The sequence below is a fragment of the Lipophrys pholis genome, assembly GCF_963383615.2.
Source record: "Lipophrys pholis genome assembly, chromosome: 2".
Taxonomy (NCBI): domain Eukaryota; kingdom Metazoa; phylum Chordata; class Actinopteri; order Blenniiformes; family Blenniidae; genus Lipophrys; species Lipophrys pholis.
The window spans coordinates 26,740,363-26,757,732 of NC_137636.1; the positions used below are offsets into that span (position 1 = coordinate 26,740,363).

At 42.0% G+C, this 17,370-nt stretch overlaps 1 protein-coding gene across 1 annotated transcript in view; it reads left to right on the top strand.

The window, feature by feature from the left end:
• LOC308106804 (collagen and calcium-binding EGF domain-containing protein 1-like) overlaps positions 1 to 14,942 on the top strand; it is a 45,530-nt gene extending 30,588 nt beyond the window's left edge. Inside the window, exons 3-11 of the mRNA XM_080458764.1 lie at positions 5,297 to 5,349; positions 7,207 to 7,341; positions 7,467 to 7,604; positions 8,328 to 8,461; positions 10,014 to 10,128; positions 10,637 to 10,767; positions 11,854 to 11,889; positions 12,083 to 12,118; positions 14,166 to 14,942. Of these exons, the coding sequence (XP_080314890.1) occupies positions 5,297 to 5,349; positions 7,207 to 7,341; positions 7,467 to 7,604; positions 8,328 to 8,461; positions 10,014 to 10,128; positions 10,637 to 10,767; positions 11,854 to 11,889; positions 12,083 to 12,118; positions 14,166 to 14,354 (967 nt within the window). The 3' untranslated portion in view covers positions 14,355 to 14,942. The remainder of the gene's footprint in view (positions 1 to 5,296; positions 5,350 to 7,206; positions 7,342 to 7,466; positions 7,605 to 8,327; positions 8,462 to 10,013; positions 10,129 to 10,636; positions 10,768 to 11,853; positions 11,890 to 12,082; positions 12,119 to 14,165) is intronic.
• The last annotated feature ends 2,428 nt before the right edge of the window (positions 14,943 to 17,370 follow it).

The window sequence follows — 17,370 nt, forward strand, 5'->3', positions numbered from 1 at the left end:
AGTGAAATTACATATTTTCCATACTGTAAATATGTGCAAATGTAAATGTTATTTGACCAAATGTGAGTGGAAGTGCCCTTATCTATTGTTGTTTTAATTCATTCTACCGAAAAAACACAAAACAAATTCTTTTTACGCTGAATGAATCTGGCAATAAGATTCTCTCTGACTCTGATTCTGATCTTGAAATTTTGCTTATACCTTCCACTGAGGAAGCTAAACACAGTATCATAAACATATTCATGATGTTGGACTTGCAAAGTGTGAATATTTAAAGGGACACAGTAAACAAATGACTGGACATGCAGCGATTTCACCAAAATGTCAGATTTCTGCCTTGTGTCTGTGCAGTTTTATCAGGATGGAAATCGTTGAGCTCAGCAGGTTTTGACCCTGAAACAGGAACTTCAGATCATTTTTTGTGAAAGAACCTGAAAACAACCAGCAACATGAAAAGTGGAAATGACTCAACCTACCTGCAACATTTCAAAAACATGGAATGGATTTCTACTTTTGTTATTTCCTGCACTTTAACTACGCGTGCACACAGCCCTTCTTTCTTTTCTTTTTCACCTTCAGGGACGAATTCCATGACTGAAATACAAATAAATAAATACATGCACAAGTGTATTGTGACCAGTGTGCAGAGGGGTTGTGTTCGAAAAGAACAATCACAACCAAACTTTGATCTTTAGGGAAAATAAACGTTTCAGCAGGTTTCACACTAAAGCACCAACTCTCCTGGCTGGACTTGCATCTGCAACACATTAACCATTTCACGGCACTGATGGGCTGACTGATTGATGGATTGGCTGAGTGACTGAAGGAGCGACAATCCTAATCTCTGCAGTCACTCTCCTTTCTCCACCTCTGCTCCATGCGCGGCCTGATCCATCCCTCTCAACACTCCCAGCTCCAGGCTGCAGATTAAAGCTGCTCTCATCTGGATCTCATCAGTTTAGGCCGGCCTCGCTGCTTTATGGGTTATTTTTCATTCAAGAGAAAAGGGTGGTGGTGGGGGAGATCTCCGAGTGATTTAGAGTTACACTGCATGGAGGCTGGAGGAGAATAAAAGCAACTTGTTGTCTTGGGGGGGGCCTCATCAGCGTCCCACCCCCCCACCCCCCCAGCCCCCCAGCCCCCCACCCCGGTTTTATCTCTGAGCATGTGCAATACTTGTTTCAGCCTCGGCTTCCAAGCAGTTCCCTCTCTCTCTTTTTTTTTTAAAGTTATGTCAGCACATGTGGTGGATTTGTTGTGGGGCATCATTTCCAAACACCGTAAGGCGGTTATTTGCGAGAAGCGATTACCAAACCATTATTTCACAATACCATGTTTGAAAAACAGAATCCAACAAGCCGTGAGCAGCAGACATGGAAAAATAAAGCATAGCTGTTACAGCGCCAACGACTTCATGATACTTTTAGTGAGCATGGTTGACTTCCTGGAGAGGCGGTGGAGGGAAGGAGGAAGGAGGAATAGGTCAAATCAGAATACAGCTTTTTCTAATACGATGTAAAAAAAATTTTTTAATTAATGTTCAGGCTTTGATAAAGAAATGGCCACAGGAACTGATGTGAATGAACTCAAACTCTTGTGCAAGAGTCACAAGTGTCCCAGTTTTATCAGCTGTCTCCTCTTCTGTTTACAGTCATAGGTTGTTATTCTGGTTACAAGCCTATTATAATTTTTTTGGCAAATAATCGTGTGTTTAGTGTTTGAATAACTGACTGTGTGAATGGTCCGACTGCCAGACATGGGCTGCCATAATAATTGACGCTTTAATCACGTGTATGTTTGTCTGTGCACCTCTAAACTGGGTGTATACTTTTCACACCTTTTAACTTGTGATGTTCTTTGGCTGTACTTCACACTCCTCCCTGAAGCAATAAAAACACATGGAAACACACAGGATACACTTACATCTAAAAGCCAGAACCTTCTATAATCACGTGGCAGTTAATAGTCAGAGTTGGCAAAAGTGCTTACTTTCTTTACTTCAGTAGGAATAAAAGTAAAAAGTCCTCAGAAAAAAAACAGCATTACAGAGCCCCTAAAATTCACTGACGTACATTAATAATTTGGTATTTATTCTCTTACTATGAAAAAAAACTAGTCATGAAATAAATTAAACAGCAGTCAAATGAAAGCGGTGTAGTTGTTTGTGTCAAGTGCAACTGGTTAATGTGATGTTGAGACAAGAACGCAATCCCAAAAAACATGTAATGTATTTAAATACTGACATTTCATGTTCTCCTTGTGTGTGTGGGTTTCCTCTGCCAGTCCAAAAACATGCATACAAGGTTAATTGGCGACCCTAAATTGCCTCGATGTGAGAATGTGAATGTGTTTGCACAGTGATGGACTGGCGACCTGTCCAGGGTAGATCCTGCTCTCACCCATAGTAAACAGGAATTATAGATTGATAGATAGATAGACGGACGGACAGACGCACAGACAGAAATTTTTTGGGAAAAAAGATTATTGTGATTGTTGTGTGTGTATGTGAGTTCAGGAGGCATTAAAAAGTCGTATTGTAGCGGGACAAAATACTGTATCTCCTGAACCTCTCAGTTCTGCAGTGACAGGAGCCGACCTCTTCTCTGTCGCTCTCGGAGTCTGTGGAGGGGGTGTCTGCTATTGTCCATTGGAGCTTTGAGTTTGTTCAAAGTGTTCCTCTCCACCAAAGTTCTAACTGGGTCCAGTTCCCTGCCAAGCACTGAGCCCGCTCGTTTGATCAGCTTGTCCAGTCTCTTGTTGTTTTTATTTGTGACACTGCCCTCCCAGCACACCGCAGCAAATAAGAACGCACTGGCCACCACAGTGTAGTAGAACATGGCCATCATCTCCACACATACGTCAAAAGACCTCAGAGTCCTCAGGAAGAACAAACGGCTCTGCCCTGTCCTCTAGACGGCAATGTCCCCTCCCTGTATGGAGACTGGCAGAGGGGGAGCGCTCTTCTTCCTGAAGTCCACCACCATCTCCTTAGTTGACCGCTCCTGATACAAGCCACAATAGCTGTGTCATCTGAGTATTTTTGCATGTGGCAGGACTCTGTGTTGTTTTGAACGTCTGCTGTGTAGAACAGGAAAGGTGTAAGAACAGTCCCCTGTGGAGGACCAGTGTTGCTCCTGACCATCTCGGAGACACAGCTCCCCAGCCTGACATACTGAGGTCGCTCTGTTAGGTAGTCAGTTATCCAGGAGGTCAGGAGGTGATCTACTCCCATCTCCTCCAACTTGTTTTTTAGTATGAGCGGCCAGATGGTATTAGATGTACTAGAGAAGTCAAAGAAGAGGATTCTCACACAACATCCCAGCTCCTCCAGGTAGGCGTAGCCCCGATGCAGCAGGTACAGGAGCGCATCCTCAACTCTCAGATGCTCCTGATGAGCAAACTGGAGTAAGTCCATTGCCTCTGTGACTTCTGACCTCAGGAAACGAAGGACCAAGTGTTCCAATGTCTTCATTATATGAGATGTTAGTGCCACGGCTCTGTAGTCACTTAACTCTGCAGGGCGCCCCCATCTTGGGCACCGGTACCAGACAGGATGTCTTCCACCGCTCTGGTACTTTGCCTGTCAGAAGACTCCTGTTGAAGATCCACTGGAGGGGCTCTGCCTGTTGAGCTGCACAGACTTTCAGTAGCCTTGGACACACTCCATCTGGGCCTGCAGCCTTCCCTGCACCAAGTTTCCTGAGCTCCACCCTGACCTCATCCACTGTAAAGGACAATGGAAGTCGACCTTCAGGAGTGGATTTTGTAGTACTGGTGGAGGAGGAGGAGGAGGAAGAGGAGGAGGAGGAGGAGCTGTCCTTATTAGCCAGTGTTACAGAAGCAACTGCGGCAGCCGCCCTCATCATGGGCTTGGATTAAGCGGTATAGAAAATGGATGGATGAATTGGGACATTTTCTAAGCGCCTGTATTTCTATTTTAAAGGACTAACGTGGGTATTTTTGTCGATTGTCAGTTGTCGATGGATCTTTAATCTGCAGTGTTGAGGGAAACTTTTTCAACATGATGTCATTTTATGAATCAACATTTCCATATATGCTATTTATTGCCATATTTTTGTAAGTATGATAAACACACCACAGTTACACTGGCTTCTTCATCCGTCTGGGCCGAACAGACCCTGTTGAATTTGCCTTCAGTGTGACGTTCAGATTAATGCGGTGTGCTTCCTGCTGTACGGCACCTGCGTGGCTGTGTGACGGCTCAGTGAGCATGAGGCCCACACTGTTGTTATCTGTGAAGATTTGACATCTCGTTTCCCTGCTTTCAGCTGTTCTCTCACCAACTTCATTTCCACCCTATAATTATGGAACCGCACTCATGTAATAATTTAAATGGGGACCAATTATGCTCGTTTTGAAGGGTTTTTATATGTTGGAGACCACAGGTAGGCACTCCTGGTCCTGCGTGTAATGAAATTAATTATTGTGTCATTATGAAGCTCTGCAGCAAGCCCGATATGGGTTCACTTATTACAAGCATGTGTGTTGAAGCAGTGAGTGACACACTAAAACATGCAGGACTGTGGTGGATAGATTTGGAGGGCATGCATCTAGTGGAAAGGATCTGCTTGAGATACAGTTTCAAACAAAAACATCAATAGAGAGGCTGTTTAGTCACTGTAGCTCATTTAGGCCCAATTTCCCCCTCCAAACCGACTTTCTTCCACTTATCTTAATGCTGATCTTTCTGAAACATGCCACCAGATTCTTGTCATTTGACATCAGCCTCAATATCTCTCAGAGTAGAATATGTTTGACCTGGAGAAAATGACGAGAAAAGGAAATGTGTAGCAAGCTGACAGTATCACGTTCAAACTGAGTTTTCTCCTTAAAGGAATCGCTTAGTTAATTCTACTATTTGACACTGTAGCCACTTAAATGATGAGTTAAATATGTCACACAAAGTACAGGAAATCACGATAAGAGGCTTCTATCTTATTTAGTCAATATATATATAATTTAGTATATTGTCATATTTTTAACCTTTGAGACGGAACATTTTCCCAGTTTCTAGACTTTCTCATGAGAATGTATGGTTGAGAAATTATCTGATCTTCTCATTGATCTTCTCATTTAATTACCCAAAATAATAGAAATTCCACCCACTGACGCATCTTTCATAGTCACTTTTTCACCAAGTTGGGTTGTGACAATAGGCTATGGACACTAAAGACAGGATATAGCTCAGAGAGGTCAAAATGTCAAAGCAATCAATTTGGACAACTTGTTCTTGATGTGTTGCTCCCTCATCTGACCACTCTCTCTCGTTTACCAGGAGGAAATGCTGTGAAGGATTCAGGTTTGTGATGGGCCAGTGCATACCTGAAAGTAGGTAAACCTCACACTCTGCCGTCCACACACACACACACACACACACTTCTCATCTTATTCACGGAAGCTATTCTGCCACGCTCTCCTCCATACAGGACCTGATAAATTAAAACAAGCTGCACATAATCAAACAACCCTGGAGAGCACGTTTGCCTTCGTGGACCTCCGCTGATATTGTTGTTCTTGTGGTCAGTCTGGAGTCTTTGCATTAAACTTGCAGACTGCAGTGGAACAAACGAGCCAAAAGAGAAACTCCCCACAGTTTTGGAAAAGGCAGACGCCAAATCGAGAAATTGTAAATATTTCAGCTTTTGTAATCACAAGCAGAAATTCTGGTGGACTGCACTGACAAACACGTTTAGTATCTTTAGCTTGACCACACAACTTGTACTGGAGTCTGCAGTCCAGACTGCCTCTGTAGTGATCTGCATCGACCAATAGAGGGCGTAGCTCCTCCATGCTGACAATGACGTGTGTCTGGTCCTTAAAACACGTCTTTTCTGCAGAAGAGTATGAATGTATGTGATTTTGAAATGAAGTCCACTGAAGGCGGGTTTTTCTGCTGAACATTTGTTCGTAGCAACATTGACTCCTGTTGGTAGTTGTGAGAACATCGACCCTGAGGCTCACACACGTCTCCACAACAAGATACATAATGAAAACTCTTGAGCCAGAAAACAGTAAAAATCAAGAGTATATGTGGTCATTGCCTTCAGGTGTTGTCTTTGTTTCAAATATTTCTTCTTTTTTTTTTTTAACAGTGTTACGGTCTGGTATGCGTAATAAATATGGTTTTATATCAGCACTGGATTGCTATTTTTCCAAAGAAACCCACATGAAAAACTACATTCGAAGGCCAAGTCATGAAGTGATCTCACATCTGCTTCATATGAATATTCTAATAAAAATCGGATTCATACATGGTTTTGATAAGCTTCACTTCCTCTTCTAGATTAGTCAGGATTTTGTAATTCTTTGCAGGATTTGTCCAGTAATGCTGGTTAAAACTGTGATTTTCATCAAAGGGAAGATTGTCAAAAAATACACAATAAGCTAACTACGTACTCTGGAAAACAAAGGTCTCATTTGATTCATGATTAATAACTAACCTCATATGGGCTGATCCAGCTTCCTGCAGGCTGTAATAGATATGAAGTGGTAATTCCTCTTCCTTTTTACAGTTTATTCAGTTTTATAATACTGAGTTAAATTAAAGCAGATTGTAGTTTGTTGAGCCAGAATTGTTTCTTGTCACAAATTAGAAATACAATAATATGTTCATTTTAAAGTCAACTAGCATGCTAAAATAAATATGTATTTATTTGGAAAACAAAAACATTTTGGTGCACAAATATGTTTTAATAGAAAATAAACCAAACTAAAACATTCAACCAAATCCTTATTATGATAAGCAATAAACCATTTTTTTAGGGCTTTAAGAAAATGTCGTGTTCCTCCCACAGCTTTATTTAATGTGCGGCCACACCAGCATCAGATATTGTGATCATTTAAGACTTCTGGTCGGCTCATAACTGTTTTATTGTTGTACAATAGAAGACACGTCAGTCTGTTTGAAAGTGGATATTGTGGCCATATTTCACCATATTTAATGCACATTTTCTTGTTGATGACAGTCCAACAATGCAGTATGTTGTATTTTACAGATGTAATTATAGGAAATATAACTACTTGATCACTGTAAACAAGTGTCCTTGATTTACAAAGGCTTCTTTTTATTGATGCCATGACAGACTGAAAGATATTGGGGGCCATTTGTTTTTGACATCTTATGGTTGTAGTAAAACAGTTTTTTATGCTCAGTCCACGCACCGTCTGCTCCCCGTCGTTCTGCAGGTGTTGACGTCTGTGCGGCGTCGCCCTGCGAGCAGCAGTGCACCGATAACTTTGGACGAGTCGTCTGCACGTGTTACCCCGGATATCGCTTCGACAGAGACAGACACCGCAACCACAAATCTCCCTACTGCCTGGGTCAGTGCCCTCTCATCCCCTCCCCTCATGTTCAGGTCAAATCTCTCAGCACCAACATTCTCTCTCTCTCTCTCTCTCTCGCTCGCTCTCTCTCTCTCTCTCTCTCTCTCTCTCTCTCTCTGCAGACATTGATGAGTGCGAGGTGCCGGGCAGCAGCCTTTGCGATCACGAGTGTGTGAACACGGTGGGCAGCTTCACGTGTCGCTGCCACAGCGGTTACATCCTGGCAGAGGACCAACACTCCTGCATCCCAGTACACAACCGTGAGTTTCTGCATTCAGCTCATCAAAGTCTGTTGAGCTTTAAAGTAGAAAGTGTCTCTGTTATTGCAAAAGTTATGTCAGAGCACAAACTGTCATGAATAGATTGACTGTATAAATGGCACGTTTTTGCATCACATAGGGTTAGGGTATGTAAAACTATGCAGTGTGAGATATAGAGTACTGGATTTTTTTGGAGCATATTTATTATTCTGCCCATTTTCTTTTACTTCCTTATTTGTTGTCCTTTTGGGTTAGCCCTCCTATTGTCTCAGCTCCCTTGTTTCTCAGTGCTTTGAGTTTTATTTACTCAAAAACAAATCAGCTCTTGAGAAAACAGTGAGATCCAAAAGATACCTTGATTAGTTTGTAAATAAGGCTGCATCCAATCATTAATATCTCTGTGGGATCAATCGGACAGACAATACAGTGGACAAGCACAATCCTTCACATGTGATGTTATCAGAGTCCCTGTTGAGGTTAGTGGAGCAACAGGCTTAACCAAATCATCAGACTCTTACCTCAGCAAATAAATAGTCCATCACATACGTTCGGATAGGAGACTGCAAAGTGGGCAAAACGTGGTTTCATATCTTCTTCTAACGAGCGATCAGTAGTAGGGCATCTCTAAAGGTGAAAAATAAACCGGTGAATGAAAGTGTTCAGTGTTTGGGTTCCCAGGATGTTTCATGAAGTGTATCTTCCATGACATGTTTCATGTTGCAGTGAGTTCCTCGGGGAAGTCGGACACCCTGATGAGTGCCGGCACCTGCTCTTTCACCTGCCAGGACTTTACAAACATGAAAAACAGTCTTCTCCAGCTAAAACTGCGGCTGGGAAACACTCAGTCATCCAACCAGGTAACGTCTTTACTTACAGGCAGTTTTCTCAAGCCAGTGCAGCAGCCAATAAACTTTATTCATTTGATCTTTTTACTTTCTTGTTCATTTAGAGTACATGTGATTTCAGTTCTTCGTATTTACTGCACATGAATTGATGAATTGACAATGAAGCTGAGTGGACTTAATAAAAATTGACGGCAGCTACTGTCAAAATGGGCTTGTAGAAGACCAGTTCAGACCAATACGTCTTTTAAAATTCCACTGGACTGCACTTTTAAATGTTTTCCAGCTACATTTGATTTGATGAGAATAGAATTTATAGTCTTTTTCAGTTTGCTTACAGCCTGAATTTGTTATGTTATATTACAAAACTTTCATATCTTGAAGTAAAATAATGTATTCTCAACTGAATACGAAAAAGAGTGTGTGTGTGTGTGTGTGTGTGTGTGTGTGTGTGTGTGTGTGTGTGTGTGTGTGTGTGTGTGTGTGTGTGTGTGTATGTGTATGTTTGTGTGCGAGTGCGCGTGTGCGCGTGTGCGTGTCACACACACACACACACACACACACACACACACACACACACACACACACACACATATATATATAAGTTATATTTGATTACTGTATATATGGGTCTAATGTTTCTCAGTCAAGGAGGCATGTCCTTGATTTATTCGAGACACTGCAGCGCAACGCTTCACATTTCTATTGGCTGCAGGAGCAGAAAATGATCTGAAGAGCAGGATGAGTTTTCTAACTTTCAACAGGAAGAGAAGTGAAGGGAAGTTATTAAGTTATTGGTCAAATACACCAATAAGTAATGTTTTGTTGACAATCTGTTTGGCATAGATCAAGAGAGGAATTTACAATTACCAAATAGAGAGTTGTATTTTTTTTTTTTTTTTTTTTAGAAATACGTTTTCCATCGTACTGGCTCTGTGCTCATTGGTCCAGGAAGGAAATAACTCAAATAAATTGAATCAGATGAGCTTGTCTTTGTGAGACTTGTGTGGAAGACATTTTGTATCTAATAAAGTGGGTTCGGTTGTTTACGCTGTTCCTGCCGACTTGTCTGAAGGTTCACGTGACCCCATTCAATTGCTTTGAGAAATTTAAGAGTTATAAAAAAAAAAACTCTCTCTCCATTGCACGCAATAAGGAGAGCAGGACCTAACATTGTTGTTTGTTTGTTTGCGTTAAAAAAAAGCCAAAGCACAAAGCCAAATTCATTTGGAAGCGAAATTAAAACCTACATTTTAACTCTCGGAGCCACATGTATTTCAGATGGCGCGTTGACACATACACACATCAGGAGAATGACACCAAAAGGATCTAGCTGAAACGATCTAGCTGAAAGGATCTAACTGAAAGGATCTAGCTGAAAGGATCTAGCTGAAAGGATCTAACTGAAAGGATCTAGCTGAAAGGATCTAACTGAAAGGATCTAACCGAGGCAAATAAAACTACTGAAACAAGCTGTAATCTTACAAAGACACCGCAGAGACAACTTGAAATTTGAACATGTGTACAACACACCTTTCATCGTATCTGTCCCTCTGTCCCTTTGTAGGTCCCTGACCTGGCTAACAGCAGTGATAAACCGTCTCTAGGGCGTGCAGGAAAAAGTCCTGACAACTCTTGTTTGTCGGGTTTACCGGGCCCTCCAGGAGCTCCTGGGGTTCCAGGTAATGTGAAACAGACTGTAATGTAAAACAAGATACTATGACTATGAGTGCAGAGTGAGGTGTATGAGCTTTAAAAGAAGTCTTTATTCAAAATCATCTCCCTGTGGTTCATCTTGTCTTTCACTCACAAGGTTGCAGGTTTAATTCCACGTCTCACCCTGATCATATGTACTGTATGTGTCCTTAAGCGGAACCCCGAATCACCCCCAGTGGATGGATGGAGCTCTGTGCATAGCAACTGTCACCATTGTCTGTGACTATGAATGTAATTTAAAGATGTTTTGGTGGAAAGACACTAAATCAATTTGCCATGTACCATCAGATTAAGATGAATCGTCTCCCACAAGATTATTCAAAGCAGATGTAGAATTACAGATAATTATTCAAACCTTCAGGAGAGTTCGAATCACCTTTAGTTTTCTTTTCCTTCTGTTATTGACTCAATAAATACTGATTACCTTCAACGTGCATACGTGTTGTGTTTAAACCGTCCATCTGTTCTCCCCAGGACAACCTGGGAAGAGGGGGGAGTCCGGGGAGGCGGGGCCTCCTGGTCCTCGGGGTCCACGGGGAGACATGGGACCCATGGGCCCAGAGCCGGACCTGAAGCACATAAAGAGAGGCCGCAGGGGGCCCGTGGTAAGAAAGAATACTGCCTCAAGGACTCCCACAACATTTTCCTCGTGGATTTCTTAATGAAGATAACAGCCCGTCCATCCATCCATCCATCCATCCATCCATCCATCCATCCATCCATCCATCCATCCTCCCGTTCAATCCAGAAAATAGACTTGTACGTTCCAAGTGGGATTATTTGAGTAGGAAAATAACAGTTCCCTGAAGGAAGAAAACCATTTTCTCCATGAACCACCATTGCAAAGGAGATGTTGACATGCACTTAGCTATGAAGTTTAGAAATGATATTTCTATGGGAGATGGCCGAGCAACAGTCATGAGCTTGTAAGTGGCACGCAGATGAACTGCAGCCTCCATCGATGCTCCTGACTGTGAGCTGCTGAGGAATTACAGGGATTAGCCCTAATCGAGTATCAAAATCCACCTTTTGTGTAAACATATTTACTGCAGTGGGGGATACAGTCCAACACTACTAAAGCTTCTTCACCAACAACACAGCTTGTCAATTGAATATCTTAAAATTCAAGTAAAACAGGGCTGCCAACTCTTATGTTGTATATACAGCATGTATCGATGTTGTATGAGTATTTGTGGCTGAATGTTGGATTTCCTGTATTTTCAGAATAACGTACATCATGAACACCTCTTGAAACCTGTTTGGAATCTCAGTTACCTCTTTATATAAAGCTCCACATCCATTGGGCCTGTTACATTTACTGATTTTCAGTCGTGCTCCTTTTCTAATCATTCTTCTTCTTCATTCGACTTCCGTCGAGGTCACCCTCTTTGCCACAACTTGGCGCCAGTTAGATCTTTCCGACATGGCCTGCTTCAACTCTACAGAGTCTAGGCCTGTGTCTCTCGCCACGCTGTCTGGATATGTTGAAGGTCTGCAACCTCCCTTTTGGCAAGGCAGTCTAAACAGAAGGACATCGGAAATAATTTGGTCTTCAGCTCTCAAACACTGTCCCGCAAACCTGGCTGTCCTCTGTGCAATGGATTTTTAGAGATTGGTAGAATTTCACTGAAAACATAGATCTACGCTGTAAAGCTTTAATTTTTATATTTGTCTTTTATTGATCCATATAGGGACCACCAGGGGCTTCAGGAAGAGATGGACTAAAGGTATTTTCTTGCATGTCTGTCATTTTGTGCTTGAGCATTATATACCGACCGTATAAGCTCAAGTAATAATAATCTGAGTCACCTTTGCGTTGTGCGTGCCGTGCATGATGCTTCACTCTGTGCACCTTTTCCACTACTGCTCGAGGAGCCATTCGCTAAGAAAACTGGTTTCACAGCTTTTTCTCATTTACAGGGTGACAGAGGAGCCCAGGGTCCCAGAGGTCCACCTGTAAGTTTAATTATTACATTAAACACACATAGTACATGTAAATCAAATTCTTTAGAACTGAAAACGTTCCGCACTTTGCTCACAGCAAAAAACAATTACAAGGCGTTCTGTCGAAACCCATAATGATAATGTCTCCCATGGTTTCAGGCTCTTACTAGTTGTTTTTTTTGCTTGTGGATGTTGTTTGTATACTCAACGTAAACAATTGTTTGATGAATAATTCGTGAAATTATCTGATTGTGCCACTGTACATTTGCTCCATATTTTAGTTCCTCTTCTAAGTATTCCTGCTTTCACAAAATTTTTGTCCTTTTTTCTGTTTGTCTTCTTCAGAATTATTTACTCAAACCTTTATTTTTTTATTTTTTTATTTAACCTTTATTTTACCAGAAAAACCTCTTTGAGATTAAGCATCTCTTTTTGAAGAGTGTCCTGGCCAAGACAGGCAGCAGTACAATAAAGTTTCAGACAAAACAGGTACACATAAAACATATAAAAAATTGCTGATAGATTAAAATTAAGTCGTTCATTCAAAACATCTCCAAGTCACTAAGCAAATTTTTCAAAAGTGTCCAGTGAAACCAAGTTTTTGAGTTTCAGGTTTTTTTGTAGTTCATTCAAAAAAGCAGATGGGGCCGCAAGCCTGAGCACCTTTTTTTCCCAGTTCAGTCCCGACTTTCGAACAGAGTAAAAGAAGATCCTTCCAAATGAAGATGATAAGAGTCTGTGTTTGTGTGACTGCCGTAGGTCTGGAGGTCGGATGGGAGCGGACCGAAAACACACTTATAAATAAAAACATACCAATGATTGAGTCTCCGAGCAAATAAAGAAGGGCCATCTAACTCGAGTATACAGCAGACCATGATGTTGCCTTTTAAGAATGGGGAAATTCTGAAACTGTACAAAAAACTGAAATATGAAACTTCCCAATGTTACCAAAAAGGACTGCTCAAAAAGTCTAAAGTTGCGTAAGTTAATTGCACACTACTGTTGAAAAATTCTTGTTTTTCATAATCAGAATGCTCTTGTGCCTGACAAATGTTTAATGAAAAAAGCCTAAATGCAGTGGCTTGCAAAAGTATTCATTTTTCTTGAACTTTTCCACATTTTGTCACATTACAACCACAAGTGTAAATGTATGTTTTTGAGGATTTTAAGTGATAAACCAACACAATGTGCCGCATAATTGTGAAGTGGAATGAGAAGTATTCATTGCTTTTATTCTGATCTCCCAATAAAATCCAGTGACACCAAGAGCCTTCAGAAGTCAACTAATTAGTAAATAGAGTCCACCTGTGTGCAATTTAATTCCAGTATAAATCCAGCTGCTCTGGGAAGACCGCAGGCGTTCATTCAAGTGCAGCGAGGAACACACTGGCAATGTCAGGGAGAAGATTGTGGGGAAGTTTCAAACAGAGTTAAGTTATAAAGAAATCTCCCCACATACAGCCAAAGTGACAAAAGAAATGTTTACGTCAAAACATTTATTCAAGTCAAAGTCTCCAGCATAACTTGAAAATTGCTGTTCACGGTTTCTCCCCATCCGTTGTGACTGAGCTTGAGCCATTGCGCAAAACTGGGCCAAAGATTCTGTCTCATGAGGTGCAAAGCTGGTTGAAACAAACCCCAACAAACCTGCAGCTGAGGTGGGACTGCAGATGAAGGTGGCTCTAAAAAGGATTGACTCGGGGGGGGCTGAATACTTGCACGCTTTTCAATATTTTATTTGTTCAAAAATAAGTGGAAAGGTGCATATCATTTTCCTTTCACTTCGCAGTTATGAGGCACGTTGTGTTGGTCCGACACATAAAATCCCAATAAAATACATTTACATTTGTGGTTTTAATGTGACAAAATGTAGAAAAGTTCATCCGCTGTATTGGAGAAATTAAAGAGGTGGAAACAGGTTACAGTTTCGTCATGAAAAACTTTGAATCTGAAGAACTCTGTTTATTTTAACCCCAGTGAGTATTTACCTACTTCCAGCCTTTGAAACATGGCATGCTGGGAAACATAATGAACTCCTCAATTTCCTATTTATTCCCAGGGACCGCCCGGCTCCTTCGACTTCCTTCTTCTAATGATGGCCGACATCCGCAACGACATAATCGAGCTGCAGGAGAAGGTGTTCGGGGAGCGGCGAGGCATCTCCCTGGACAGCCCTCCTCACTCCAGCGGCGAAGCCGACTTTGTGGAGTGGGGCTCCGGACAGGGAGATCTCATGCTGAACACCTGACCGCCCTGACGTCCAGCTCAGAGTGCACAGCCGCTCCAGCACCACCAAGCAAACATCAAACTATTGTTCTGTTGATAACTGGAAAAGCATCAACATGTATATAACGTCTTGGATGAGCCGGATTATGAGCCTTGATTGAACTCTCAACAACGCTGCAGAGAAATCCAAGCATTGCAGAATGAGACGCTCCTGAAGCTCGGTGAGCACCGCGCCTCCACCTCTGTGGGCGAGGGATGTGCGTGCAGGGCGCAGCACGAGAAAGATGCCAGCATGAGCCGTTTCGTCTGAGTCGCTGAGCTGCGCCTCTTAACTGAACCACTTCAAACGGTGAACTTTATCGTCTGCATCTCTTCCTGTTCCTGAGTCTGTCCGTGGAGGCTCTGCTGTGCCACCGGCCCCGCGGCTGCAGGGAACTGGTGTAAAGACCCATGGCCTGCACTGTTAGCCTCGTCTGCACCTGACGCACTGAAGCCAGAGTCCCGCAACTACCCTCAGAGGCAGCTTCAGCATATCGTTGAGTGCGGCATTGTTGGAATTGTACAAATAAGTAATGCAACTTTCCATTTTAATTAAAGTTATAATGATGATAACGTCTGCTGATCTGTCACTTGGGAGTGAGGTGTACATAGATGTGGAAAGTAGGTTCAGACAGATTTTTTCCAGTGATTATTAGTGTTAATAATAAATCATAATAATATTAGTTTCAATCCCCCAAAATGTGTAAAATGGAAATATATGTATTTATTGAAATGTCAGGTTTAGAAAGAAAGAGCATTTTATTATAATTGTTAGCTTCTCAGTTAATATTTTTAATTCAGGCACAGTCAATTGAAAATTGATATTCATTTTCAAAATAACTGGTTTCAATACAATATAGATTTGAAGCGTTCCTGGTGTGATGCTTAACACTCTCACCACACAGCAAAAGTACGTTTTTCGTTTTTTTAATGGTAATGACTCCCTGCCATCACCCCAAAACTGCATGAATGTTACCTAACCTAGCAGATATGAGCACTGACACGTGTGTTGTTGATGCCTTAAATAATTAAAAAAAAAAAAAAAATCCAGAAAAGTGTCTTATCTGTGCTCATATGGGAGATAGATGGATAAAGATGCATATAATTGAATAATTTTTTTTTCTCAACCTTTTTGGAAACTTTTTTTTTTTTTTTTTGCCAAGGCAAAACACTTAAAATATTAAGTTAAAACTTTGAGATGTTAAATTCTTAACTATGGATTTATAGCCTGAACTTGTTTCACATTTCTGATGATCAGCTCACGTTTCACACACTGTAACCAGCAGAGGGCGCAAAATCACAGACAATCCCTTCAGTATTGTTTCCCTGAGAACGAGTGCGGGTATTCACTCACCTCAAAAAACAAAAACACATAATGAGCTTTCACAATGCTGCAATTACCACAAGCAAACATTCACGGTTTCCCAAATGTGCAAGTCATGGAGAATTAATAAATCATGTTTACGTGAGAAGCCGGCACGCACACCTATTATCCACAGGACTGACAGTTGAACCCTGGCGTGGCTGGCTGCTATTATGAAAGGTGCAGGTATCAGGGGTTCAGAGGTCAAATGCTTGTGGATAAACAGCTGGAGGGATAATTATAGGCCACTGGATGTCAGCGAGGGGGCTTGTTTGGGCTTGAACCCACCATTCAGGAGTGGTGGAGATGATGATGAGAGCAGAAAAATAACAACGCCAATGTTTGATGTGGTGGGGTTCACGCTGTCTAGGTCAGGTTAGGAGAGGATGATGTGTGACCCCGACAGTTCAGAGTGAACTTGGCTGCCTGCACCTAACAAAAGGATGTCAGGTCTGTTTGTGTATCATGTGCAGTGTCCTAGATGTTCTTGCGTGTGTCCCGAAACCTGCATCTGTTACCTGACAGGCAGCTTCACACCTACCGGCTCCGCCCTCCCCCCCAGCTGACACCGATGGCGTGTGGTCACCGCACGTTGTGCATGCCGTCGCCAGGGCAACGGGGATCAGGAAAAACAACATGAAACAATTTAAAGGAACCATGTCAGCAAGAGAAACGCGACAGACTGAAAGAGATTATCTCATTTCCTTCAGCACTTGTCATGCAAGCTGGAGGCCCTGCGCTCAGCCTGTAGGGGACGGCACAGGAGGGGTCAACGGAGTGCAGCTGGATGCTCAAAGTTCACATACCAGTGGTGACAATAGATCTGTCACATCCATCACAATGGGAGCAACAACAGTCCCAGTCTCAGTCAAATAAACCTTCAATGATCCCGCATTTCAAATACGAAACACAAACTGCCTGGAAACATCATTTTGCAAATGCACGGGTCAAAATCTTTTCCCACAGTCATGTGTCCAACAGTCGTTGACATTATACATTTTCAGGAGCAGTTTCAGGTCCAGTCCATAGGAAGCCTCGATCCATTGATGCCTCGCTGCAAGGAAGGTTGTGCAACCATTTGCTGGCATCTTTAGATGAGAATAAAGATACGACAGATAAAAATTGGCCAGATGTTTCCTAGTATGCGAGGAATTTCCGCGCTGGCACACTACGGCCATCCATAAATACATGTCTTGCACGACAGGCCTGTCACTTTAAAACAGTCTGGTCCTGTTTGTGTGTGCGTGCGTGTGTGTGTGTGTGTGTGTAGGTGTGTGTGTGTCCTGCTAAGCTGCCGTTTCGAGCTGTTCTTTCAGTTATACTGGCACATATACAGTATCATTATATTAGTTACAGTATTTTACTGAACACTAATTACGACTCAGTTACACCAACAATTAAAAACGTTTTATTGAAATTTAATTGGCGACAACAATCAACCCTTCACCGGTCAAGTGACCATCTCTGGAAACTCCTACATTTGTTCAATTCTCAGTTCAGTTCACAGTAAAAACCTGCAGTATTTTCAATGTTTGTTACTTTTTAACATACATTTATGTATTCACTCGACAAAATTGAAGAATAGTAGGACTCAGACCTTTTACAACTAACCACTGAGAAACATAACCGCTTGAGT